Source organism: Macaca mulatta, chromosome 19, assembly GCF_049350105.2.
Source record: "Macaca mulatta isolate MMU2019108-1 chromosome 19, T2T-MMU8v2.0, whole genome shotgun sequence".
NCBI classification, from domain to species: domain Eukaryota; kingdom Metazoa; phylum Chordata; class Mammalia; order Primates; family Cercopithecidae; genus Macaca; species Macaca mulatta.
In genome coordinates this window covers 17,420,454-17,443,000 of record NC_133424.1, presented here as the reverse complement: position 1 = coordinate 17,443,000, position 22,547 = coordinate 17,420,454, and the positions used below count along the sequence as shown (strand labels likewise).

The following is a 22,547-nucleotide window of genomic DNA, read 5'->3' as shown; positions in this document are numbered from 1 at the left end:
AATCAAAACCACAATAAGATGCCATCTCATGCCAGTCAGAATGGCCATTAATAAAAAGTCAACAAGTAAGCTGGGTGTGGTGGCTCATGCCTGTAATCCAGAATTCTGTGAGGCCAAGGCAGGTGGATCACCTGAGGTCAGGAGTTCAAGACCAGCCTGACCAACGTGGTGAAACCCCATCTCTACTAAAAATACAAAGTTAGCTGGTTGTAGTGGCAGGTGCCTCTAATCCTAGCTACTTGGGAGGCTGAGGCTGGAGAATCATTTGAACCTGGGAGGCAGAGGTTGCAGTGAGCTGAGATTGTGCCATTGCACTCCAGCCTGGGTGACAAGAAGGAAACTCCATCTCAAAAACAAAGTAAAAAAATAACAGAAGTTGGTGAGGTTGTGGAGAAAAGAGGATGCTTATGCACAGTTGATGGGAGTGTAAATTAGTTCAACCATTGTGGAAAGCAGTGTGGCAATTCCTCAAATAGCTAAAAACAGAACTACCATTTGGCCCAGCAATCCCATTACTGGGTATATACTCAAAGGAATATAAATCATTCTACCATAAAGACATATGCACACAAATGTTCATTGCAGCACTATTTACAATAGCAAAGACCTGGAATCTACCTAAATGCTCATCAATGACAGACTGGATAAACAAAATGTGGTACATAAATACCATGGAATACTATGCAGCCATAAAAAAGAACAAGATCATGTCTTTTGTGGAAACACAGATGGAGCTGGAGGCCATTATCCTTAGCAAACTAATGCAAGAACAGAAAACCAAATACTGCATGTTCTCACTTATAAGTGGGAGCTAAATGATGAGAAAACATGGACACAAAGAGGGGAAGAGATGGGTCTACTTGAGGGTGGGGGATGGGAAGACAAAGAGGATCAGAAATCATAACTATTGGGCACTAGGGTTAGTACCTGGGTAATGAAATAATCTGTACAACAAACCCCCATGACACACGTTTACCTATATAATGGACCTGCACATGTACTTCTGAACCTAAAATAAAGTTTTTAAAAAACAAGTTATGTCCTAATCAAGTAGACTGTTAACCCTGCTAGGTAAGAGAATTAATGTGTTATATCCCAATCAAGTATCATGTTAACCCTTCCAGGAAGAAGAAATTAATGCATTATATCTGATCAAATAGAATGCGAAGCTGCTAGATTCGTAAAAGATTTGTTACGTTCCACGGTGAAACCCCGTCTCTACTAAAAAAATACAAAAAACTAGCCGGGCGAGGTGGCGGGCGCCTGTAGTCCCAGCTACACAGGAGGCTGAGGCAGGAGAATGGCGTAAACCCGGGAGGCGGAGCTTGCAGTGAGCTGAGATCCGGCCACTGCGCTCCAGCCCCGGCGACAGAGCGAGACTCCGTCTCAAAAAAAAAAAAAAAAAAAAAGATTTGTTACGTTCATGAAACCTTAATCGTTTCTTTTTTTCTTTTCGTAGAACAGAGAAGAGAAAAAGGACTTTCTTCCCTGAAACATGGATTTGGTATTGTCTCAACATCAGGTACAGTAAGATTTCTTTTCTGTGCTGACTTTGCCGGTTGACTGAAAGGCACTCAGGCGGGCCCAGAGAGCCCCTGGTGGGACGGACAGGCCTGATACCAACATCTGAGTAAGACACTGTGCATCTTTTTCTAACACATAAAACTTCAAGCCATGAAGCCAGGCTTGAGTCCCGCTGCACATTTGGACGTTTGCCTGGGAAATATGAAATGCAAGGGCTTTGTGCCTCTCGCAGCTCCCTCTTGGGGTAACTCTATCTGCTCTGTTTGTATAACGAGCTCATTAAAATGATTACAGTTCCCTGGAACATGAACTTGACTCCACCTACCCCCACTCCTTGCTCCTCGGGGGACTACAGCTCTTGCTCAAAAAACAGGATGCCTTTCTCAACACATTTCCTTTTTGCATTTCCCCCCCCCCCCCGTTTAGTTCTCTTTGAAGCAGGATTGCAGGCACCCCTTTTCTGCTGGATGCAATTGACTTTTTTTTCTTTCAATGCTCAGCGTTAGAGCACCAATGACACTAGTAAAAAGTGGCAGTGGCGTGCCCTGGCAAACCAGTTTGGCATGAAAACTGACTCTTGGTCCAGCCCGGGCCAACAGGTGGGCTGACTGCTGGAGCCGTGCCCTTCTTCCAGGCACAAGGTGCTGTGGCAAGGGCTTGATAGAGCCAGGCATGCAGCTGGGGGCCCCTCAGGTTGCTTTGGGGGATGTGTATGTCCTCATCCTGGGAAGGTCTGACTGCTGATCGGAACACATTCAGGTCACTGTGTTTTGCTCTGGGGGCCCAGCTGTAAGACAGCCTATCTGTCCATCATCATTCAAATGTATGTAATTTCTGGATGTCTGGTGAGCTTTTCTTATTGTTAAAAAATTTTTCAATTTATTTTTATTAGGGCTGGGAGCGGTGGCTCACACCTGTAATCCCAGCACTTTGGGAGGCTGAGGCGGGCAGATCTCAAGGTCAGGAGATCTAGACCGTCCTGACCAACACGGTGAAACCCTGTCTCTACTAAAAATACAAAAACTTACCCAGGCGTGGTGGTGGGTGCCTGTAGTCCCAGCTACTCGGGAGGCTGAGGCAGGAGAATGATGTGAACCCGGGAGGCAGAGCTTGCAGTGAGCCGAAATTATGCCACTGCACTCCAGCCTGGGTGACAGAGCAAGACTCCGTCTAAAAAAAAAAAAAAAATTCATAGAGATGGGGTCTCTGTATGTTGCCCAGGCTGGTCTGAAACACCTGTCCTCAAGTGATCTTCCTGTCTTGGCCTTTCAATGTGCTAGAGTTACAGGTGTGAGCCACTGCTCCTGGCCCGGATGTTTTTGATGTTAAGGATGGTCCCTTGAATAAGGCAGACAGAGTCCCAGCACTCATAACATTTTCATTGTAGCTAGACAGGTGCCCAAAGAGCCATGATGGTGCAGTAGGGTTAGTCTTCTCCTGGAAGGCTGGGCACGGAGCTTGGGAGGCAGAGAAAGATGGTGGAATCCTTTGGAAAAGCCAGAGAGGGTCCCCAGTGTGGGGCCCAAGCTGAATCCCACCATATGAATAAGCAAGAAAGGGAAGGGTGTCCGGGAAGAAGCGCCAGCATGAGCAAGTGCTGCAAAGTAGGAGAGGGTGGTGGATTTCCACATGGTTGAAATGAGATGGAAGGAGCTGAGGAGGATGCAGGGAGTATGAGACCATGTGGGCTGTGCTGGGGTGAGGTTAAGGGTGCAGGTGTGGAGAGCCAGGGATGGAGCCATGGATTTGGGATTTAGGGTTTGGGAAGTTCTCTCTCCTCTCTTGTTGGCTGAGGCAAGGATGAATTAGAGGAGACAGATCTGAGACCAAGGAGGAGGTTCCTGCTGGACCCAAAAGAGGACTGGTCAACTCTCTTTTAAGCCACACCCATTTAAAGGTGGGGTGTGGTGGCTTACGCCTGTAATCCTAGCACTTTGGGAGGCCGAGGTGGGAGGATTGCTTGAGCCCAGGAGTTCAAGACCACGCTGGGCAACATAGCAAGGCCCCATCTCTAAAAAACATTTTTAATTAGCGAGGTGTGGTGGCACATGCCTGTGGTCCCAGCTACTTGGGAAGCTGAAGTGAGAGGATCGCTTGAGCCCTGTAGATTGAGGCTGCAGTGACACAAAATCATACCACTACACTCCAGCCTGGGCGACAGACTGAGACCCTGTCTCAAAAGGGGAAAATGATGAAAAAATGAATTGGTTTAAAAAATTATGGTGAAATACTCAACATAAAATTTACGATCTTAACCATTTTTAAGTGTATAGTTCAGTGGTATTAAGGACACTCAGGTTATCGTGCAAACATCACCACCACCCATCTCTGTGACTCCTTTCTTCTTACAAAACTGACACTCTGTCCCCATTAAACACTTACTCCCCTCTTCTCCCTTCCCCCAGCCCTTGGCAACAACCCCTTCTGTCTCTGAGCTTGACTATTCTAGGGACCTCCTATAAGTGGAATCTTGTAGTATTTGTCATTTGGTGACTGGCTTATTTCAATGAACATAATGTCCCCAAGGTTCATCTGTGTTGGAGAATCCATGTCAGAATTTCCTTCCCTTTTTTTTTTTTTTTTTGAGATGGAGTCTCGCTCTGTCACCAGGTTGGAGTGCAGTAGCACAATCTTGGCTCACTGCAACTTCTGCCTCCAGGGTTCAAGTGATTCCCCTACCTCAGCCTCCCAAGTAGCTGGGACTCCAGGCACGCACTACCATGCCTGGCAAATTTTTTTTTTTTTTTTTTTTTTGGTGAGATGGAGTCTTGCTCTGTTGCCCAGGCTGGAGTGTGGTGGTGTGATCTTGGCTCACTGTAAGCTCTGCTTCCTGGGTTCACACCATTTTCCTGCCTCAGCCTCCTGAGTAGCTGGGACTACAGCTGCCCGCCACCACGCCTGGCTAATTTTTTGTATTTTTAGTAGAGATGGGGTTTCACCATGTTGGTCAGGATGGTCCAGATCTCCTGACCTCATGATCTGCCTGCCTCGGCCTCCCAAAGTGCTGGGATTACAGACATGAGCCACCTGGCCTGGCCTCTATGTTCAAATTTTTAAGGAACCTCCAGACTAATTTGCACAGCAGCTGCAGCGTTTTACGTTTCTACTAACAGTGTACCAGGTTCCAATCTTACCACATCCTCGCAAGCACTTGCTATGCTATTTTCTTTTTCATTTCTTCTTTCTCCTTCCTTCCTCCCTTCCTCCCTCCCTCCCTCCCTCCCTCCCTCTCTCTCTCTCTCTCTCTCTCTCTCTTTCTTTCTTTCTTTCTTTCTTTCTTTCTTTCTTTCTTTCTTTCTTTCTTTCTTTCTTTCTTTCTTTTCTTTCTTTCTTTCTTTCTCTTTCTTGAGACAGAGTTTCACTCTGTCACCTAGGCTGGAGTGCAGTGGTGCAATCTCAGCTCACTACACCCTCCGTCTCCCAGGTTCACACAATTCTCCTGCCTCAGCCTCCCAAATAGCTGGGACTATAGACACGCGCCACCACACCTGGCTAAAAATTTTCGTATTTTTAGTAGACACGGGGTTTCACCATGTTGGCCAGACTGGTCTCAAACTCCTGACCTCAAGTGACCCACCCACTTCAGCTTCCCAAAGTTCTGGGATTACAGGCGCGAGTCACCGTGCCCAGCCTATTTTCTTTCCTTTTCTTTTTTAATATCCTAATTAAATACATGAAGTGTATCTCATTGTAGTTTTTATTCGCATTTCCCTAATGATTAGTGATGTTGACCATCTTTCATGTATTTATCAGTCATTTGTCTGTCTTCTTTGGATAAATGTCTATTCAAGTAATTTGCCCATTTTTGAATCATGTTGCTGTTTTTGTTATTGAGTTTCAGGAGTTCTCTATATATTCTGGGTATTATTTCATTATCAGATATATGACTTCCAAATATTTTCTCTCATTGGGTTGACTTTTTACTCTGTTGATAGTGCCTTTTTTTTTTTGAGACAGGGTCTCACTCTGTCACCCAGGTGTTCAAGTGATCCCCCAACCTCAGCCTCCCAAGTAGCTGGGTCTACAGGTGCACACCACTACTCCTGGCTAAATTTTTAAATTTTTTGTAGACATAGGGTCTTGCTGTGTTGTCCAGGCTGGTCTCAAACTCCTGGGCTCAAGTGATCCTCCTTCCTCAGCCTCCTGAAGTGCTGGGATTACAGGGGTAAGCTACCATGCCAGCCCTTGGTAGTGTCTTTTGATGCTCAAAATTTTGCAGTTTTCATGAAGTCCAACTTGTCTACTCTTTTTTTGTTGCCTGTGCCTTTGTTTTCATATTCATGAAATCATCATCAAACCCAATGTCATGAAGCTTTTGCCCCATTTTCTTCTAAGAGTTTTATAGTTTTACTTTTTACTTTTAGGCCATGGATTCATTTTGAGTTAATTTTTTATATGGTGTTAGGTAAGGTCCAAATTCATTCTTTCACATATGGATGTTTGCTGTTTCTAGCAGTATTTGTTAAAAAGATTGTCTTTTTCCTAAAGTATCTTGATGCCCTTGTTGAAAATCATTTGACTATGTTGTCAGGGTTTATTCCTGGGCTCTCTATTTGAATCCATTAGTCTATATGTCTGTCCTTATGCCAGTAACACATTGATTTGATTATGGTAGCTTTGTGGTAAGTTTTGAAGTGTGAGCTCTCCAGCTTTATTCTTCTGGTTTCTTTCTTTGGCCACCAGAGTCCCTTGAGATCCATGTAAAATCTCAAGGTGGAGTTTTCTATTTCTGCAAAATAAAATAAAATTTAAAAGTCATTGGGGTTTATGAATGGGATTCCACTGAATCTATAGATCACTTTGGGTAGTTTTGACATTTTTTTTTCTTTTTTTCTTTTTTGAGACGGAGTCTTACTCGTCACCCAGGCTGGAGTACAGTGGCGTGATCTCAGCTCACTGCAGGCTCCACCCCTGGGTTCACACCATTCTCCTGCCTCAGCCTCCCGAGTAGCTGGGACTACAGGCGCCCACCACCACACCCAGCTAATTTTTTGTATTTTTAGTAGAGACGGGGTTTCACCATGTTAGCCAGGATGGTCTCGATCTCCTGACCTCGTGATCCACCTGCCTTGGCCTCCCAAAGTGCTGGGATTACAGGCGTGAGCCACTGCGCCTGGCCAGTTTTGACATTTTAACAAGTCTTCCGATCCATGAACATGGGATATGTTTTCATTTACTTATATCTTTTTTGTCTTTTTTAGTTTCTTTCAATAATCTTTTTGTGTATGTGTGACAGGGATCTCACTCTTTTGCCGAGACTGGACTGCAGTGGTGGGATCACAGCTCACTGTGCCCTCGACCACCTGGGCTCAAGTGAATCCCCCACCTCAGCCTCCTGAGTGGCTGGGACTACAGGCATATGTCACTACACCCACCTAATTGTTAAATTTTTTGTAGAGACAAGGTCTCATCATGTTGCCCAGGATGGTCTGGAACTCCTGGGCTCAGGCAGTCTCCCACCTCGGTCTCCCAGAGTGCTGGAACTACAGGCATGAGCCACTGCGCCCAGCCCATCTTTTCTATTCGAGTCAAGGCTGAGGGACAGTTTTTTCCTGTTGCCACTTTGGTGATGCCTTCAATGCTTTTTTCTAAGCTCCTAGGGTGCTTCGCTGAGCCATGGAACCTGGGTCATCCATGCCCACCTGACCCCCCAAGGCATAGCCCTGGAGAAGGGCCCCCCATCATGGCTGTCTGTCTCTTCGCAGTGACCCATCTGGTGAGGAGACACTCAGCGTGAAGGTCCCGGACTCCATCACTAGCTGGGTGGGTGAGGCCACGGCCCTGTCCACCTCTCAGGGCTTAGGCATCGCCGAGCCTTCCCTGCTGAAGACCTTCAAGCCCTTCTTTGTGGACTTCACGCTCCCCCGTCTCATCATCCGTGGGGAGCAAGTCAAGATCCCGCTCAGTGTCTACAACTACATGGGCATCTGTGCTGAGGTACTCAGCCCCCAAATATATAGCCTTCTTCCATTCAATGGGGAGTTGGGACTGCATTGGTGCTATAAGGGAGGCAGGAGTGGGACAGTGTTGGCTTGGGGGATTTAGGAGGGTGAGAGCCTCTGTAATGTTGGGGAGGCGGGGATGGGTGGGCTCAGCCTGGGAGGTTTTGGGGAGGATGCCTCATCTGTGCTATCAGGGAGGCAGGAGTGGGATGAGATCAGCCTCTGATTCACCAACCATCGAAGCCAGGTGGGGAGGAGGTGGGGACGCATGTGTGTGAGTGAGAGGGACTTGGTGCAAATGGAGCCGTCGTCCCTGACTCCTAGCAGGGGCGTGCCTGGACTGGTATCATATATGACAGCATGGAGCTTTCTCTGTAAAGGGCCAGATAGGAAATATTTCAGTCTTTGCTGACTGTACAATCCCTGTGGCAGCGAATCAACTCAGCCCTTATAGCATAAAAGCAACCTAGATGATCTCATCTAGAGCACCTCTGTACCCATAGGCACACACATGCATGCAGAAACTAGCATGCCCATACACACACACGAATGCATATCCACATGCCTTCTCCCGGTACATGCACATGTGTATACATGCATGCATGCACATGTGTATGCAATCTGTGCTTGCATACATGCACATAAGTGTGCACCCAGGGACACATGCATTCACAGCACACACATGCACATGAATACACACACACATGCACACACAGAGCTGTACTCTGACATCATGGAGCCGCACAGTTGGAGAGAGGGTCAGGAGAGGCCCTCTGTGGACCTGCTGTGGAAGAGGTTGCATCCATCTGGAGTCCCAGAGTGGATAGACATGCAGGAGAGGCAGCCCTGGCTGGAACTGGCAGCTTCAGTCCAAGGGAGATCTAGACCTGTGGGGATATGGAGGGCTGTGGGGAGGAGAGGGCGCCCAGCAAGACAGATGGGCATGAGAAGGCCAAGTGGGGCAGCAGACAGCAGAGAGTAGTTTATTCTGATCGGAAATGGAAAGGGGACCTTCCCAGGGGGAGCATGGCTCTTGGAGAGGCTGACAAGTCTGGTGTGTGCAGTGAGTGGTGGGATGTGTGTTGGACCTCGAGGCACTGGGAGGGGGCCTGGATTCCAGGCACCATGGGCCAATGCCACCCTCTGCAGGTGTACATGAAGCTCTCGGTTCCCAAGGGCATCCAGTTTGTTGGGCACCCTGGCAAACGCCATCTGACTAAGAAGATGTGTGTGGCTCCCGGGGAGGCTGAGCCCATCTGGGTCGTTCTGTCCTTCAGTGACCTGGGGCTCAACAACATCACAGGTGAGGACCCCACAGTTCTGGGGATGTTCCCCTCTCCAGGCCACAAAAGGGTCCTGGCATTGACCCCAGTTGGGGATGAGGGCTGGATGGGGCAGCAGGTAAGGTTAGGACTGTCCCAAGGAAAATGGGACAGCAACTGCGGCAAGCAGGACAGAAGGAATGGGCCCAGGAGGAGTGGGGAGGTGGGCCCTGGGGTCTCACCTGTTGGGGGAGCTGAGCTCTTAAGATGCCAACCCAGTGTAGCACACACACATACAGACATGCATACACACACAAATCCATCCACACAGACACATGCCCGCATGTGTAGACATGCATACACACACAAATCCACACACACACGCCCACATGTGTAGACATGCATACACACACAAATCCACACACACACGCCCACATGTGTAGACATGCACACACACACACAAATCCACACACACAAATCCACACACACATGCCTGCATGTGTGAACATGCATACACACACACAAATCCATACACATAGACATGCCCATATGTGCAGATATGCATTGCACATGCAAACCTGTACAAACACATGCACACATGCACACACACTCACATACAAACTTGTACACACAAACATGGAAAAATGCACACACATGCACATACACACAAATACATGTACAAATACATACATCCATATGCACACACAAATTTGTACACACAAACACACAAATGCACACACATGCATATGCACAACAAACTTGTACATACAAACACACACAAATGTACATACACACACACGACAAACTCGTACACACAAATGCCCTCACATGCATATGCACAAACTCTTACACGCATGCATAAATGCATGCATACGCACACATGAGCCTGTGCGTTCAAACACATGCATACATGTGCAGACATACACACGTGCGTGCATGCACACATCTGCATATACACATGCACATGCGCACACACACATAGGCACACGCACACACCTGGGACGAGGATAGGGATGGGACAGCCGCCATCCTGGGTGGGGACCTGTTCTGAGACCAAGACATCCAATTTCTGCAGCCAAAGCCCTTGCTTACGGAGACACAAATTGCTGCCGGGATGGGAGGTCCAGCAAACCCCCGGAGGAGAATCATGCCGATAGGAGGGTCCCCATCGGGGTGGATCACATCAGGCGCAGTGTGATGGTTGAGGTAAGGCGATGTCCTCATCTCTGGTGCTTGGCCAGGGCCTCATTTCTTCAGCCATGAAGCTGGGGCCAGCTGGAGTGTGTGGTCTGAGGCTGAGCCAGGGCCTGGGCAGCCTTCACGGGTTGTGCTTGAGAGCTCAGGGTGCCTGGATTTTGGGGTACTTCCTCGTTGGAGGATCATGGTGGTCCGATACCTCCCTAAAGTGCAGAGTGGGCTTTGGTGAAGCAGCCTGGGGCTCTTGAAGGGCTGTAGCAGGTACCCCCTGACCCCTGGGTGAACTATTCAGGAAGACCGTGTCCCTCATCTCATGCTTGTCATAGGCATTTGTCATTAGTGAGCACCATGACTCAGCATTTGGGGCATTGTCCTTGGATGGCCTATGTAGGAAGGACACAGAGCTGCAGGGGGCAGGGGCAGGCGCCAGGATCTCACAGACCCCCTGGCTGTGAATCCAGGATCGGCCACTTACCCATCATCTTGGGAAGCATCCTGGCTTTCCAGCCCCGCTCTGCAAGACAAGAGGGGCTCACCTTCATAAAACGGGGTAGGAGACCAGAGACGACACACACAGATGTCTCAAGGCTGGGCATGCAGTAGCCACCATGCCTCATCTTTTCTTGGCTGCTTGGACACATCAGAGCCCTACTGAGGCTCCGTTTGGTGCTGCACCAACAGCAGCCCCTAAAAGCAGCCCCAAGGGTGTTACATTCCCCAGAGGTCCAGCTGCAAACAGCTGCTCTCCCTCCCTGCTGGTATCCTGCTGGCCCTGAACACAAGTGGCTTCTGTTAGCACCAGGAGTCATGTGCCCACTGGGCAGAACTCCGGAGCGGTGACAGTGGACAGGTCACCGCTGTGGTGTCGTTGATGCGATGTGATGGATTCCTCGGGGACAAGAGCGCTGTCAGGTGGGGACCGAGATCTCTGTGAGCCGGCAGGATGGGATGGTCCTGATGGGGAAATGCAGAGACCCCTGGTCACCCTTTGCCCAGCCAGGGCATCCTCCCTGGGCCACAGCCTGCCCTCCTCAGGTCCAAGAAGGAGGCAGTGAGCCCCTCTGAGCTGCAGAACCTGGAGGCCTGGTGTTTTTGCCTCCTCCCCTTGCGGAAGGGGTTTCTCAATGCGCACAGAGGGACTCTTGAGGGTCTCCTTCCGCGGAGCCTTTCCTCCCATCCACGCCGCAGAATGATCTCCGCACCTGCAGTATCCACTTGTCCAGCTTTCTGCAGGCAGCTCTGGGGAAAGATATAGGCATCAGAAGACTTGAAATGTTGATGCAAAAGATGAAGCTACAATTAGAAAAGCAATTTATGAAACAAGAGGCACCAGGATGTGTGGCTTGATAAAGCAGCAAAATGCTCCTCCTGCCTCCTCCACTGGAGGGCTGTGGGTACCACTGACTGAGCTGGACTTAGGAGCAAGAAGCTGGATAGGATGCATGGGCCGGTGGGGAAGCATCACCTGTGCATGGCCCATCATGGGTGCTGTACCAGGGTGGGGATGGCTTGGCAGGTGCAGGCAGTACGGACACCACCCTGCCTTGCTCCCCTGCTGGCCTGCAAGGGGAGTGCGATCCTCTATGTCTGCTGGGAGGCTGAGAACTTTCAGTCATCTCAACATAAATTTCACTACAGTGAAATTCCAAGGAGCAAAGAGGAGGCAGGAATAATTCGGGCCTCACTGGAGTGATACGAGGCTTGGCCAGCCAGGGAGTGGGCTCTGGAGTGACAGCCCCAGATTCGAATGGAACCGCTGGATGGTTAAATGATAGTGTCAGTGGAAAGCCTCTCATGGTGTCTGGCCTGTCTACTAAAGACCCATGTGCTGTTGTCACACAGGCATTTATAACAGTCAGCTGGGAAATCCCATACCAAAGTCAGGGATACACTTTCTATTTTAGGAAATGTCCATCAGTTGATGAATTAGAGAAATGAATGTGGGTCGATGAAATGCAATTCCTCAATGCAATAGAATATTATTCAACTGTGAAATGGAGTGAAGGGCCAGGTTGTGGTGGCTCACACCTGTAATCCTCGTGCTTTGAGAGGCTGAGGGAGGAGGATGGCTTGAAGCCAGGAGTTGGAGGCTGCAGTGAGCTATGATTACGCCACTATACTCCAGCCTGGAAAACAGAGCCAGACCTTGTCTGAATGAATGAATGAATGAATGAATGAATGAATGAATGAATAAATAAATAATTAATAAATAAAATGAAGCACTGATCCATGCTACAACGTGGATAAATCTAGAAAACGTGATACTGAGTGAAAGAAGACAGACACAGGCCAGGCACAGTGGCTCACACCTGTAATCCCAGCACTTTGGGAGGTCAAGTTGGGCGGATCATCTAAAGTCAGGAGTTCGAGACCAGCCTGGGCAACATGGCAAAACCCTGTCCCTACTAAAAATGCAAAAATTAGCTGGGCATGGTGGCACACACCTGTAGTCCCAGCTCCTCAGGAGGCTGAGGAGGGAGGATTGCTTGAGTCCAGGAGGTGGGGATTGCAGTGAGCAACAGAGGGATTCTCGAGACACTGCACTCTAGCCTGGGCGACGGAGCCAGACCCTGTCTCAAAAACAAAAAAAAAAAAAAAAAAAAAAAAAAGTCAAACACAAAAGGCCACATGGTGTACGATTCCATTTATATGAAATGCCCAGAACAGGCAAATCCAGAGAGGCCGAAAGGAATGAAGCACAGATCTGTGCTACAAGGTTGCAGAAAAGCCCAGCCAGAGCTAGTATTTGTGGCATCATGTAAGCTCCATGTTCTGATATCAGACCCTGAGCCAGAATGGGCATAGAGGCAAAGGAGATTGGAACCGGGATGGACAAGTGCAGCCCGAGATGGGCTAACACTCAAGAAGCAAACCCAAGCTACGGCAGAGGGGCAGAGTGGAAGAGATGGGCAACATTGAGGAAGTCGGCTCTGGGGTCCTCTGTGAGCTGAGTCAGCAGAGGTTTCTTGGGACCCAGCAACCGTGAGGAGCCCCTGAATTTGTGCCCAGGGCCCCAGCCCATGGTCATCCAGAGGCACAGTGCATTATTGTTGTATCAGTTGGTTCTTACATTGCTATAAAGAAATACCTGAGACTGGGTTATTTATTGATTAATTTGTTTATATTATTATTGGTTTTTGAGATGGAGTCTCACTCTATCACCCAGGCTGGAGAGTACTGGCGCAATCCCAGCTCACTGCAACCTCCACCTCCCAGGTGCAAATGATTCTTCTGCCTCAGCCTCTTGAGTAGTTGGGACTACAGGCGTGCACCACCACACCCGGCTAATTTTTATATTTTTAGTAGAGACGGGGTTTCACCATGTTGGCCAGGCTGGTCTTGAACTCCTGACCTCAGGTGACCTGCCTGCCTCTGTCTCCCAAAGTGCTGGGATTACAGGCATGAGCCACTGTGCCCGGCCATGACTGGATAATTAGTAAAGAAAAGAGGTTTAATTGGCTCACAGTTCTGTAGGCTGTACAGGAAGCATGGTTGGGGAGGCCTCGGGAAACTTACAATCATGGCAGGAGGTGAAGGGGAAGCAGGTGTGTCTTCCATGGCTAGAGCAGGAGGAGGAGGGAAGGGGGAGGTGCTTCACAGTTTTGTTGCTGTTGTTCTTGTTGTTGTTGTTTTGAGGCGAATTCTCGCTCTGTCGCCAGGCTGGAGTGCAGTGGCATGATCTTAGCTCATTGCAACCTCTGCCTGCCTGGTTCAAACGATTCTCCTGCCTCAGCCTCCCGAATAGCTGGGATTACAGGCACCCGCCTCCACGCCCAGATAATTTTTATATTTTTAGTAGAGATGGGGTTTCACCATGTTGGCCAGGATGGTCTCGATCTCTTGACTTCGTGATCTGCTTACCTCGGCCTCCCAAAGTGCTGGGATTACAGTTGTGAGCCACTGTGCCTGGCCGCTTCACAGTTTTAAACAACCAGATCTCATGAGAACTCACTCATTATCACGAGAACAGCAAGGGGGAAATCTACCCCCCTGATCCAATCACCTTCCACCAGGCCCCTCTTCCAATCTTGAGGATTACAATTCAACATGAAATTTGGGCGGGGACACAAATCCAAACCGTATCACTCGCCACCAGCAGAATGGATCTGGTTCTGTCTCTGTGGATTTGCCTATTGGACATTTTGTATCAGTGGAATCATACAGCATGTAGCCTTTTGCCTCTGGCTTTTCTCACTCAGTACAATGTGTTTAGGGTTCATCCACAGTGCAGCATGGATCCGTGCTTGCTTCTGTGGCTCAATCATATTCCATTGGATGGATGGACCACATTTTCTTTATCCGTTCACCTATGGTGGACATTTGGGTTATGCACAGTTTTTAGGATTATACAGCTGTTAAAAATCTACCGTGAGGTCAGGCACAGTGGCTCATGCTTATAATCTCAGCACTTTGGGAGGCCGAGGCAGGAGGATCGCCTGAGGCCAGGAGTTTGAGACCAGCCTGGTCAACATGGTGAAACTCTGTCTCTACTAAACTATACAAAAAATTAGCCAGGCGTGGTGGTGGGCGCCTGTAATCCCAGCTACTCAGGAGGCTAAGGCAGGAGAATTGCTTGAACCTGGGAGGCGGAGGTTGCAGTGAGCCGAGATTGCACCACTGGACTCCAGTCTGGGTGACAGAGTGAGACTCTCATCTCAAAAAAAAAAAAAAAAAAAAGAAAAGAAAGAAGCCACCGTGGGTTACAATGGCCTGGCCCTGCCCATTGCTCCCAATCCCTTTCCCAACAAGTGGCCAGGCTGGTAGACAGGGGGTTACTGAGGCCCAAGTAATGCTTCTGGGGCTTTCCCTGGTGCCCCCTAGCTTAGCAAATGACCCGTGGGTTCCACATCGGGCCTAGCAGGTGTGAGATGAAATCCTGGCAGGTAGATGGCTTGGTGTAGCCTGAGATGGTGTCCTCAGCCTCTCAGCACCAACCTTGAGAAGTTTACTAGGAAGTGGATGTGAGTGGGGACAAGCATCTCCTAGACTCATCAATATAGACACATGACAATTTCAAGGAGAGCTTTGGAATGAAAGTAGGCAAGGATGAGAAAATATAACAAGAACTGACGGTCAGTAGCACTGAGAAGACTCCAAAACCCCTAAGCATGATAACCCCATCACAGTGTGAGGTTGGGGGTCCTTACCCCCAACTTAGAGATGATGAAATGGGAGCCCAAAAGGTTGAGTGAGTGGCCCTAAGCCAGTCAGCAGGAATGGTTATATTAGGATTCACCAGAGAAACAGAAGTCCCCCCCACCCCACACATACATAGAATGAGATTTGTTATACACACACACTCACACACATACATCTGTAGTACAGGTTTATCATAAGGTACTGGCTCATGCACTTACGGAAGCCGAGAAGTTTACAAGCTGTCCTCTGCAAGATAGAGACCCAGGAGGCCAGGCGTGGTGGCTCACGCCTGTAATCCTAGCACTTTGGGAGGCTGAGGCAGGCTGATCACCTGAGGTCAGGAGTTTTGAGACTAGCCTAGCCAACATGGTGAAACCCTGTCTCTACTAAAAATAAAAAAATTAGCTGGGCCTGGTGTTGGGTTCCTGTAATCCCTGCTATTTGGGAGGCTGAGGCAGGAGGATCACTTGAACTCAGGAGGCGGAGGTTGCAGTGAACCGAGATCACGCCTTTGCACTCCAGCCTGGGCAACAGAGTGAGACTCCATCTAAGAAAACAGAACAAAACAAACAAAAAACAAAACAAAACAACAACAAAGAAAACAAACAAACAAAAACAAGCTAGAGACCCAGGAAAGCCAGTGGTGTAGCTAGAAGTTCTGAGAGCTGGAGAACCAATGGTGTAGATTCCAGCCCAGGTCTGAAGGCCTGGGAACCAGTAGCAGGAGAAGATCGATGTCCCAGCTCAAGCACTTGGGCAGAGAGTGGAACCAATCTTCCTCTGTCTTGTTCTATCAGGAGGAGCTCAACAGCTTGGATGGTGCCCACTTACATTGGAGAGGGCCGTGTGCCCTACTCAGTCCTCCAACACCAATGCTGATCTCTTGTGGAAGCACTTCCTGGGCAAGCCCAGATAGATTGTTTAACCAGCTATCTGGGCATCCCGGAGCCCAGTCCAGTTGACACCTAGAATTGACTATCCTAGGTTGGGCATGGTGGCTCCTACCTGTAATCCCAGCACTTTGGGAGGCCAAGGCAAGCGGATTGCTTGAGGTCAGGAGTTCAAGACTAGCCTGGCCAACTTGGCAAAATCCCGTCTCCACTAAAAATATAAAAAATTAGCCTGGCGTGGTAGCATGTGCGTGTAGTCCCAGCTACCTGGGAGGCTGAGGCATGAGAATTGCTTAAACCCAGGAGGCGGAGGTTTCAATGAAATGAGATCATACCACTGCACTCCAGCCTGGGCAACAGAGTGAGACACTGTCTCTAAATAAATAAATAAATAAATAAATAAATAAAATTGACCATCCTAATGGGGAAAGGAACTGCCAGGCCACCTGGCTGCAGCTGCCGCATGTTAACCCTTTGAGGTCTGATCCAAGGGCCCCCACAGGGGCCATGTTGGTCAGACCAAGCCCTGCAAGGTGTAGGGGGTTAAATTCTGGGCATCCCTTTTTAAGAGACTGAGACAGCTGCCTTCTAGTATTTGGGGTCATCCATAGAAGAAGCAGAAGTGAGGACCCAGCTGGAAGAGACAGGAGACAGGAGATGTGGTGGACAGACAGTGGGACCGAGCCCCGTCCTTGGCAGATGGAGGAGCCCCTCTCACCGTGCTCATGGATGTCAAATGAGGCCTCAGAACCTGGCCTCATTTGTCCTCATCATGTCCCCTGCCCAGAGGGAGATGGGAGGATGGGGGTGGCCGGGAAGGTAGGGTTGTGAACCCCATGACAAGTTTAGAAGCAGTTGGTGAGTTTCTTTTGGCCAGCAAGGGGGAGCAGCCTCAGTTTCCCCACTGGAGCCTGGGAAGTGGGTGGCCCTGTCCTGCTCCACGCACCTGTGATCTTGGTGTGACCGTGCTGATACCACGTAAACCCTGGAAGCACAATTACGTGCCCTGGACTTGAAGTCATTAGTGTGGGAGAGCCAGCTGCTCTGCTGAGCTGACCGTCTGCCTCACTGCCCCGGCACTCAGTTCTTCTTGTTTCTTTGTTTCAGGCCGAAGGAGTTCCCCGGGCGTACACCTACAGCGCATTCTTCTGTCCCAGTGGTGAGTCCCCCGTGCCCATCCTGCTAAGGTGTGGCCAGCTGGCTGGGTCAGGACTTTGGCCTTCCTCATTTCCCACACTGTGGGGGCTGTCCCACTGCAAAGTGAGTACCTGCCCTTCCCGGGGGAAGGGGGCACTGTGGTTTAGGAAGAGCGATGTCCCAGCTAGGGACAGGCAGAGCCAGTGAGGGTGGGGCATCCACCACGCAGAGAATGAATACACAGGAATGTGCACCACAGGTACCAAGCAAAGTTAGGCTGGCCGGGCGCGGTGGCTCATGCCTGTAATCCCAGAACTTTGGGAGGCTGAGGAAGGTGGATCATTTGAAATCAGGAGTTTGAGACCAGCCTGGCCAACACGATGAAACTTATCAATACTAAAAGTACAAAGTTGGCTGGGTGCGATGGCTCACGCCTGTAATCCCAGCACTTTGGGAGGCTGAGGCAGGTGGATTACGAGGTCAGGAGTTTGAGACCAGCCTGACCAACATGGTGAAACCCCGTCTCTACTAAAAATACAAAAAATTAGCTGGGCATGGTGACACGCACCTGTAATCCCAGCTGCTCAGGAGGCTGAGGCAGGAGAATCACTTGAACCTGGGAGGCAGAGGTTGCAGTGAGCCAAGATCACGCCATTGCACTCCAGCATGGGTGAAAGAGTGAGACTCCGTTTCAAAAAAAAAAAAAAGTACGAAGTTAGCCAGGTGTGATTGTGTGTGCCTGTAATCTCAGCTGCTTGAGAGGTTGAATCAAGAGAATCTCTTGAACCCAAGAGGTGGAGGTTGCAGTGAGCTGAGATTGTGTCGCAGCATTCCAGCCTGGGTGACAGAGTGAGACTCCGTCTCAAAACAACGACAACAACAATAACACACGAGCCTGGACCTAAAGATCACACCTTACACAAGAATGAACCCAAAATGGATCATGGACTTACATGTAAAGCTCTAGTGCTTTTGGAAAAAAACATGACAACCTGGGCAACATGGCGAAATCCCATCTCTACAAAAAATTAAACAAACAAACACACAAACAAAAACTTAGCCATATGTGGTGGTGCACACCTGTAGTCCCAGCTACTTGGGAGGTGGAAGTGGGAGGATTGCTTGAGCCCAGGAGGTGGAGGTTGCAGTGAGCCTTTCTTGTACCTCTGCACTCCAGCCTGGTTGACAGAGAGATACTCTGTCTCAAAAAAAGAAGTAAGGAAGGGAGGGAGGGAGGGAGACAAGGAAGAAGGAAGGAAAGGAGGAAGGAAGGAAGGAAGGAAGGAAGGAAGGAAGGAAGGAAGGAAGGAAGGAAGGATGGAAGGAAGGAAGGAAGGAAGGAGAAAAGAAAGAGGAAGGGAAGGGAAGGAAAGGAAAGCAAGGAAAAAAGAAGGAAGGAAGGGAGGAGAGAAGGAAGGAAGGAAGGAAGGAAGGAAGGAAGGAAGGAAGGAAGGAAGGATGGAAGGAAGGAAGGAAGGAGAAAAGAAAGAGGAAGGGAAGGGAAGGAAAGGAAAGCAAGGAAAAAAGGAAGGAAGGGAGGAGAGAAGGAAGGAAGGAAGGAAGGAAGGAAAGAAGGAAGAAAAGAAGGAAAAAAAGATCTTGACTCACTGCAACCTCCATCTCCTGGGTTCAAGTGATTCTCCCGTCTCAGCCTCCTGACTAGCTGGGATTACAGGCACCTACCACCACGCCTGACTAATTTTTGTCTTTTTAGTAGAGACAGAGTTTCACCGTGTGGGTCAGGCTGGTCTCAAACTCCTGATCTCAGGTGGTCCACCTGCCTCAGCCTCCCAAAATGCTGGATTCTTTACCAAAGTTGAGCTCTCCTAGGTCCTTTGCATCTCTGTATAAATTTTGGAATCCATTCAGCAATTTCTCCAAAAGAGCCTCCTGGGATTTTGATTGGGATTGCTTTGAATCTGTAGAACCATCTGGGGAAGAACTCACATGTTCATGATAGTCCATGAACATGGTCTAGCTTTCGTTGATTTGGGTTTTCTTTTCTTCCTCTCCTCAGCCTTTTCAATTTTCAGCACCTTGCTCATCTTTGGTCAGATTTATCCCTGAGCATCTTATCTTTTTGTTTCTTTTAGAGAGGATCTTGCTTTAGAGAGAGTCTTGCTTGTTTTTAGAGAGAGAGTAACCCAGGCTGGAATGCAATGGTGCGATCATGGCTCACTGCAGCCTTGAACTCCTGGGCTCAAGCAATCCTCCTGCCTTGGCCTCCCAAGTAGCTGGGATGACAGATACATGCCACTGCTAATTTAAAAACATTTTTGTAGAGATAGGAGTCTTGCTGTGTTTCCCAGGCTGGTCTCGAACTCCTGGCCTCAAGCAATCTTCCTGCCTCAGCCTCCTAAAGTGCTGGGATTACAGGTGTGAGCCACTCTGCCCAGTCCCATTTTATCTTTTGTGTGCCATTGCCAATGCCATTGTTAGGCCAACACCATTCCACCATGTGTGCTGAGTCACAGTGAGACCCACTCCTTGTGGTCCTGGTGCTCACCTCCAGGTACCATGAGGGAAAGTGGGATGCCTCCAGGTGCCCTCTCAACTCCCCATCTCCTTTCCTCCATCCAGAGAGAGTCCACATCTCCACCCCCAACAAGTATGAGTTCCAGTATGTGCAACGGCCACTGCACCTCACCCGCTTTGATGTGGCTGTGCGAGCTCACAATGATGCCCGTGTGGCCTTGTCTTCTGGGCCCCAGGACACAGCAGGCATGATCGAGATCGTCCTGGGGGGTCATCAGAACACCAGGTCATGGATCTCCACCAGCAAGATGGGAGAGCCCGTGGCCAGTGCACACACGGCCAAGATCCTCTCCTGGGATGAATTCAGAACATTCTGGATCAGCTGGCATGGTGGCCGTATCCAGGTATACAGCAGGACTCCCTGGGGCTTGTGCAGAAACCTCATGTTCCTCCAGTATTAGCTACTTCCTGTTCTGTGCCAGGCTCAGATGGGGGGTCGGGAGAAGCAAGGGAAACACAGGGCACCACCTCAAGTTGTTCTCAGTCTAGAGTCGCTTACCAAAAAAACATGTAGCAAGAGCTGTGGCAGAGGAAGCACCCAGGGATCTGGGAGCAAAGAGAGGAGGCAGGTGGTCAGGGAGAAAAGAAGAATGGACATGAGCAAGTGAAATGGGGGTTAGGGTGTGTTTTCTGGGCCAAGCAAAAAAGATATAGAAGCTAACACAGCTTCCTAACAGAGGAAGCTAATACAGCTTCCTAGAGGAAGAACATAACCAAAGTAGGTTTTGAAGTATGAATAGGAGTTTGCTAGGCAAAATGGGAGTAGAGTGTGTTCTCCAGGCAGAGCAATAACACGTGCAAAGGTCCAGAGGTTCCAAGGAGCCCAGTGACTTCAGAACCTGCAGATGTCATGCCTTATGTTTCTGTCGGCTGTTTATCGGATGGAGTAACCTCTGGTTTTTCTCACCTCTGATTCCCCAAAGACCCTTCCTTGCACCGTGAGTGTGGCTAAGGCCTCTGACCCTGGCCACAAAGTTGGTGTCACTGCCACCTGAGTGCCTACTGCCTGCTTCCCGCCAGTGTCCAGCAGCCTTGGTTTCTTTTTCCAGGTTGGCCATGGTCCAGAGCCGTCCAACGAGTCTGTCATTGTGGCCTGGACCCTCCCGAGGCCACCAGAGGTCCAGTTCATTGGCTTTTCCACTGGCTGGGGCTCCATGGGTGAATTCCGAATCTGGAGGAAGATGGAGGTGGATGAGAGCTACAGCGAGGCCTTCACCCTGGGGGTCCCACATGGTGCCATCCCTGGGTCTGAGCGGGCCGCCGCCTCCATCATCGGTGCGTCTGTCCCACAGCCTGGCTTGGGGAGGTCAAGTGGCAAGAGCCAAGGTTGAGACTCTAGGCTTAGTCTCAAGCTGGGCTTTGCTGGGGACCTGTGTCCTGGGGTGTCCACCCATACACCCACTCACCTGACAAGCAGCTTCCAGTGCCTTCTCTATGCCCATCCATGTGCTGGGCATTGAGGCAGCCCAAGAGCTGACCCCAACCCCACCCTTGAGGGACTCCTAGTCCAGGTGAGATGGCAGATCCAGAGCCCGCCTAGTCTAAACCTTATGCAGAAGTCAGGGTGGGGTGACCCCTAAGAACCTGCAGTGAGCCCTGTGAGGGCAGTGGGCCAAGGACAAGCTCCAAGAAAACACAAATGCCTGATGAAGTCAGCCAGATGTGGAGTGCAGGATGGAGGCCTTGGGGGTCTTGGTGATGGGGCAGGCGTCTGGAGCAGTTGCCGAGTAGAGGTGAGAGGCTCTGACTAGGGACATAGGAAGCAGCCTTAGGGGGTCTGTAGGGTTGGGATGTGTATTACTCAGTTTTCATGCTGCTGATAAAGACATACCCAAGACTGGGTAATTTATAAAGAAAAAGAGGTTTAATTGACTTTCAGTTTCACATGGCTGGGGAGGCCTCACAATCATGGCGGAAGGCGAAAGGCACATCTTACATGGCCAGAGGGAGAATGAGAGAATGAGAACCAAGTGAAAGGGGTTTCCCCTTATAAAACCATCAGATCTCGTGAGACTTCTTCACTACCACGAGAACAGTATGGGAAAACCGTCCCCATAATTCAATTAGCTCCCACCAGGTCCCTCCCACAACACGTGTGAATTATGGGAGCTACAATTCAAGATGAGATTTGGTTGGCGACACAGCCAAACCATATCAGGATGCCTCTAGTAGCCCAGGTGCTGGAGGGGAAAGTGTGATTGTGTGATTGATCCAGTGCTGGGAGTCGGGCAGAAGGGTGGTGAGAGTTTGGGGTGGGCCTGAGCCAGGGAGGAGAGGGCGAGAGGCCAGAAGGAGATGGACGGGCCCAAATGAGGGTGTTGAGGCTCTCTCTGACATAAGAGGGCAGAGGCCCTGGTACCCGGCAGGTAGGCGGTTGTGGCCAGATCAGAGGAATTTCGAGTTTACAATTCCTGAGGCACGAGAGCAAGTCAGAGTGGATGCAGGGCTGAGTGACTAAGATGGAATTGAGGGAGATAGGAGAAGAAGTAGAGAGGCAGGAATGGAGAGGAGGTGACGGCTGGGATCCGTGCACTAGTGCCTTCAGTGACACAGCAGGTGGAGAAGAAGCTGAGTAGCCTAGAGCATGCTGATGAGAAAGTAGCCAGGCTGTTTGTGCAACAAGGGCAGGCTGCAGGGGCAATGGCAGCCTCAGCGAGACATGCGGAGATGCTAAAGAAGGAAAGAAGGGGCCAGGTGTGGTGGCTCACGCCTGTAATCCCAGCACTTTGGGAGGCCGAGGCGGGTGGATAACGAGGTCAAGAGGTTGAGACCATCCTGACCAACATGATGAAACCCCGTCTCTACTAAAAATACAAAAATTAGCTGGGCATGGTGGCACAAGCCTGTAACCCCAGCTACTCGGGAGGCTGAAGCAGGAGAGTCGCTTAAACCTGGGAGGCGGAGGTTGCAGTGAGCCAAGA

General features: G+C 49.8%; 1 protein-coding gene across 17 annotated transcripts in view; it reads left to right on the top strand.

The window, feature by feature from the left end:
- CPAMD8 (C3 and PZP like alpha-2-macroglobulin domain containing 8) overlaps positions 1-22,547 on the top strand; it is a 120,720-nt gene that overhangs the window by 63,885 nt on the left and 34,288 nt on the right. For 12 of the 17 annotated variants that reach the window (XR_013409202.1, XR_013409203.1, XR_013409200.1 and 9 more), the window contains 7 exons: positions 1,460-1,522; positions 7,230-7,461; positions 8,616-8,769; positions 9,804-9,934; positions 17,062-17,113; positions 19,672-19,970; positions 20,676-20,901. Coding sequence is in view for 12 of the 17 variants with exons in the window: in XM_077978247.1 (XP_077834373.1) it covers positions 1,460-1,522; positions 7,230-7,461; positions 8,616-8,769; positions 9,804-9,934; positions 17,062-17,113; positions 19,672-19,970; positions 20,676-20,901 (1,157 nt within the window). In the remaining 5 variants the exon portion in view is untranslated. Of the gene's footprint in view, positions 1-1,459; positions 1,523-7,229; positions 7,462-8,615; positions 8,770-9,803; positions 9,935-17,061; positions 17,215-19,671; positions 19,971-20,675; positions 20,902-22,547 lie in introns of all 17 variants that reach the window. The other 5 variants (XM_077978250.1, XM_077978251.1, XM_077978245.1 and 2 more) reach the window with 1 other exon arrangement.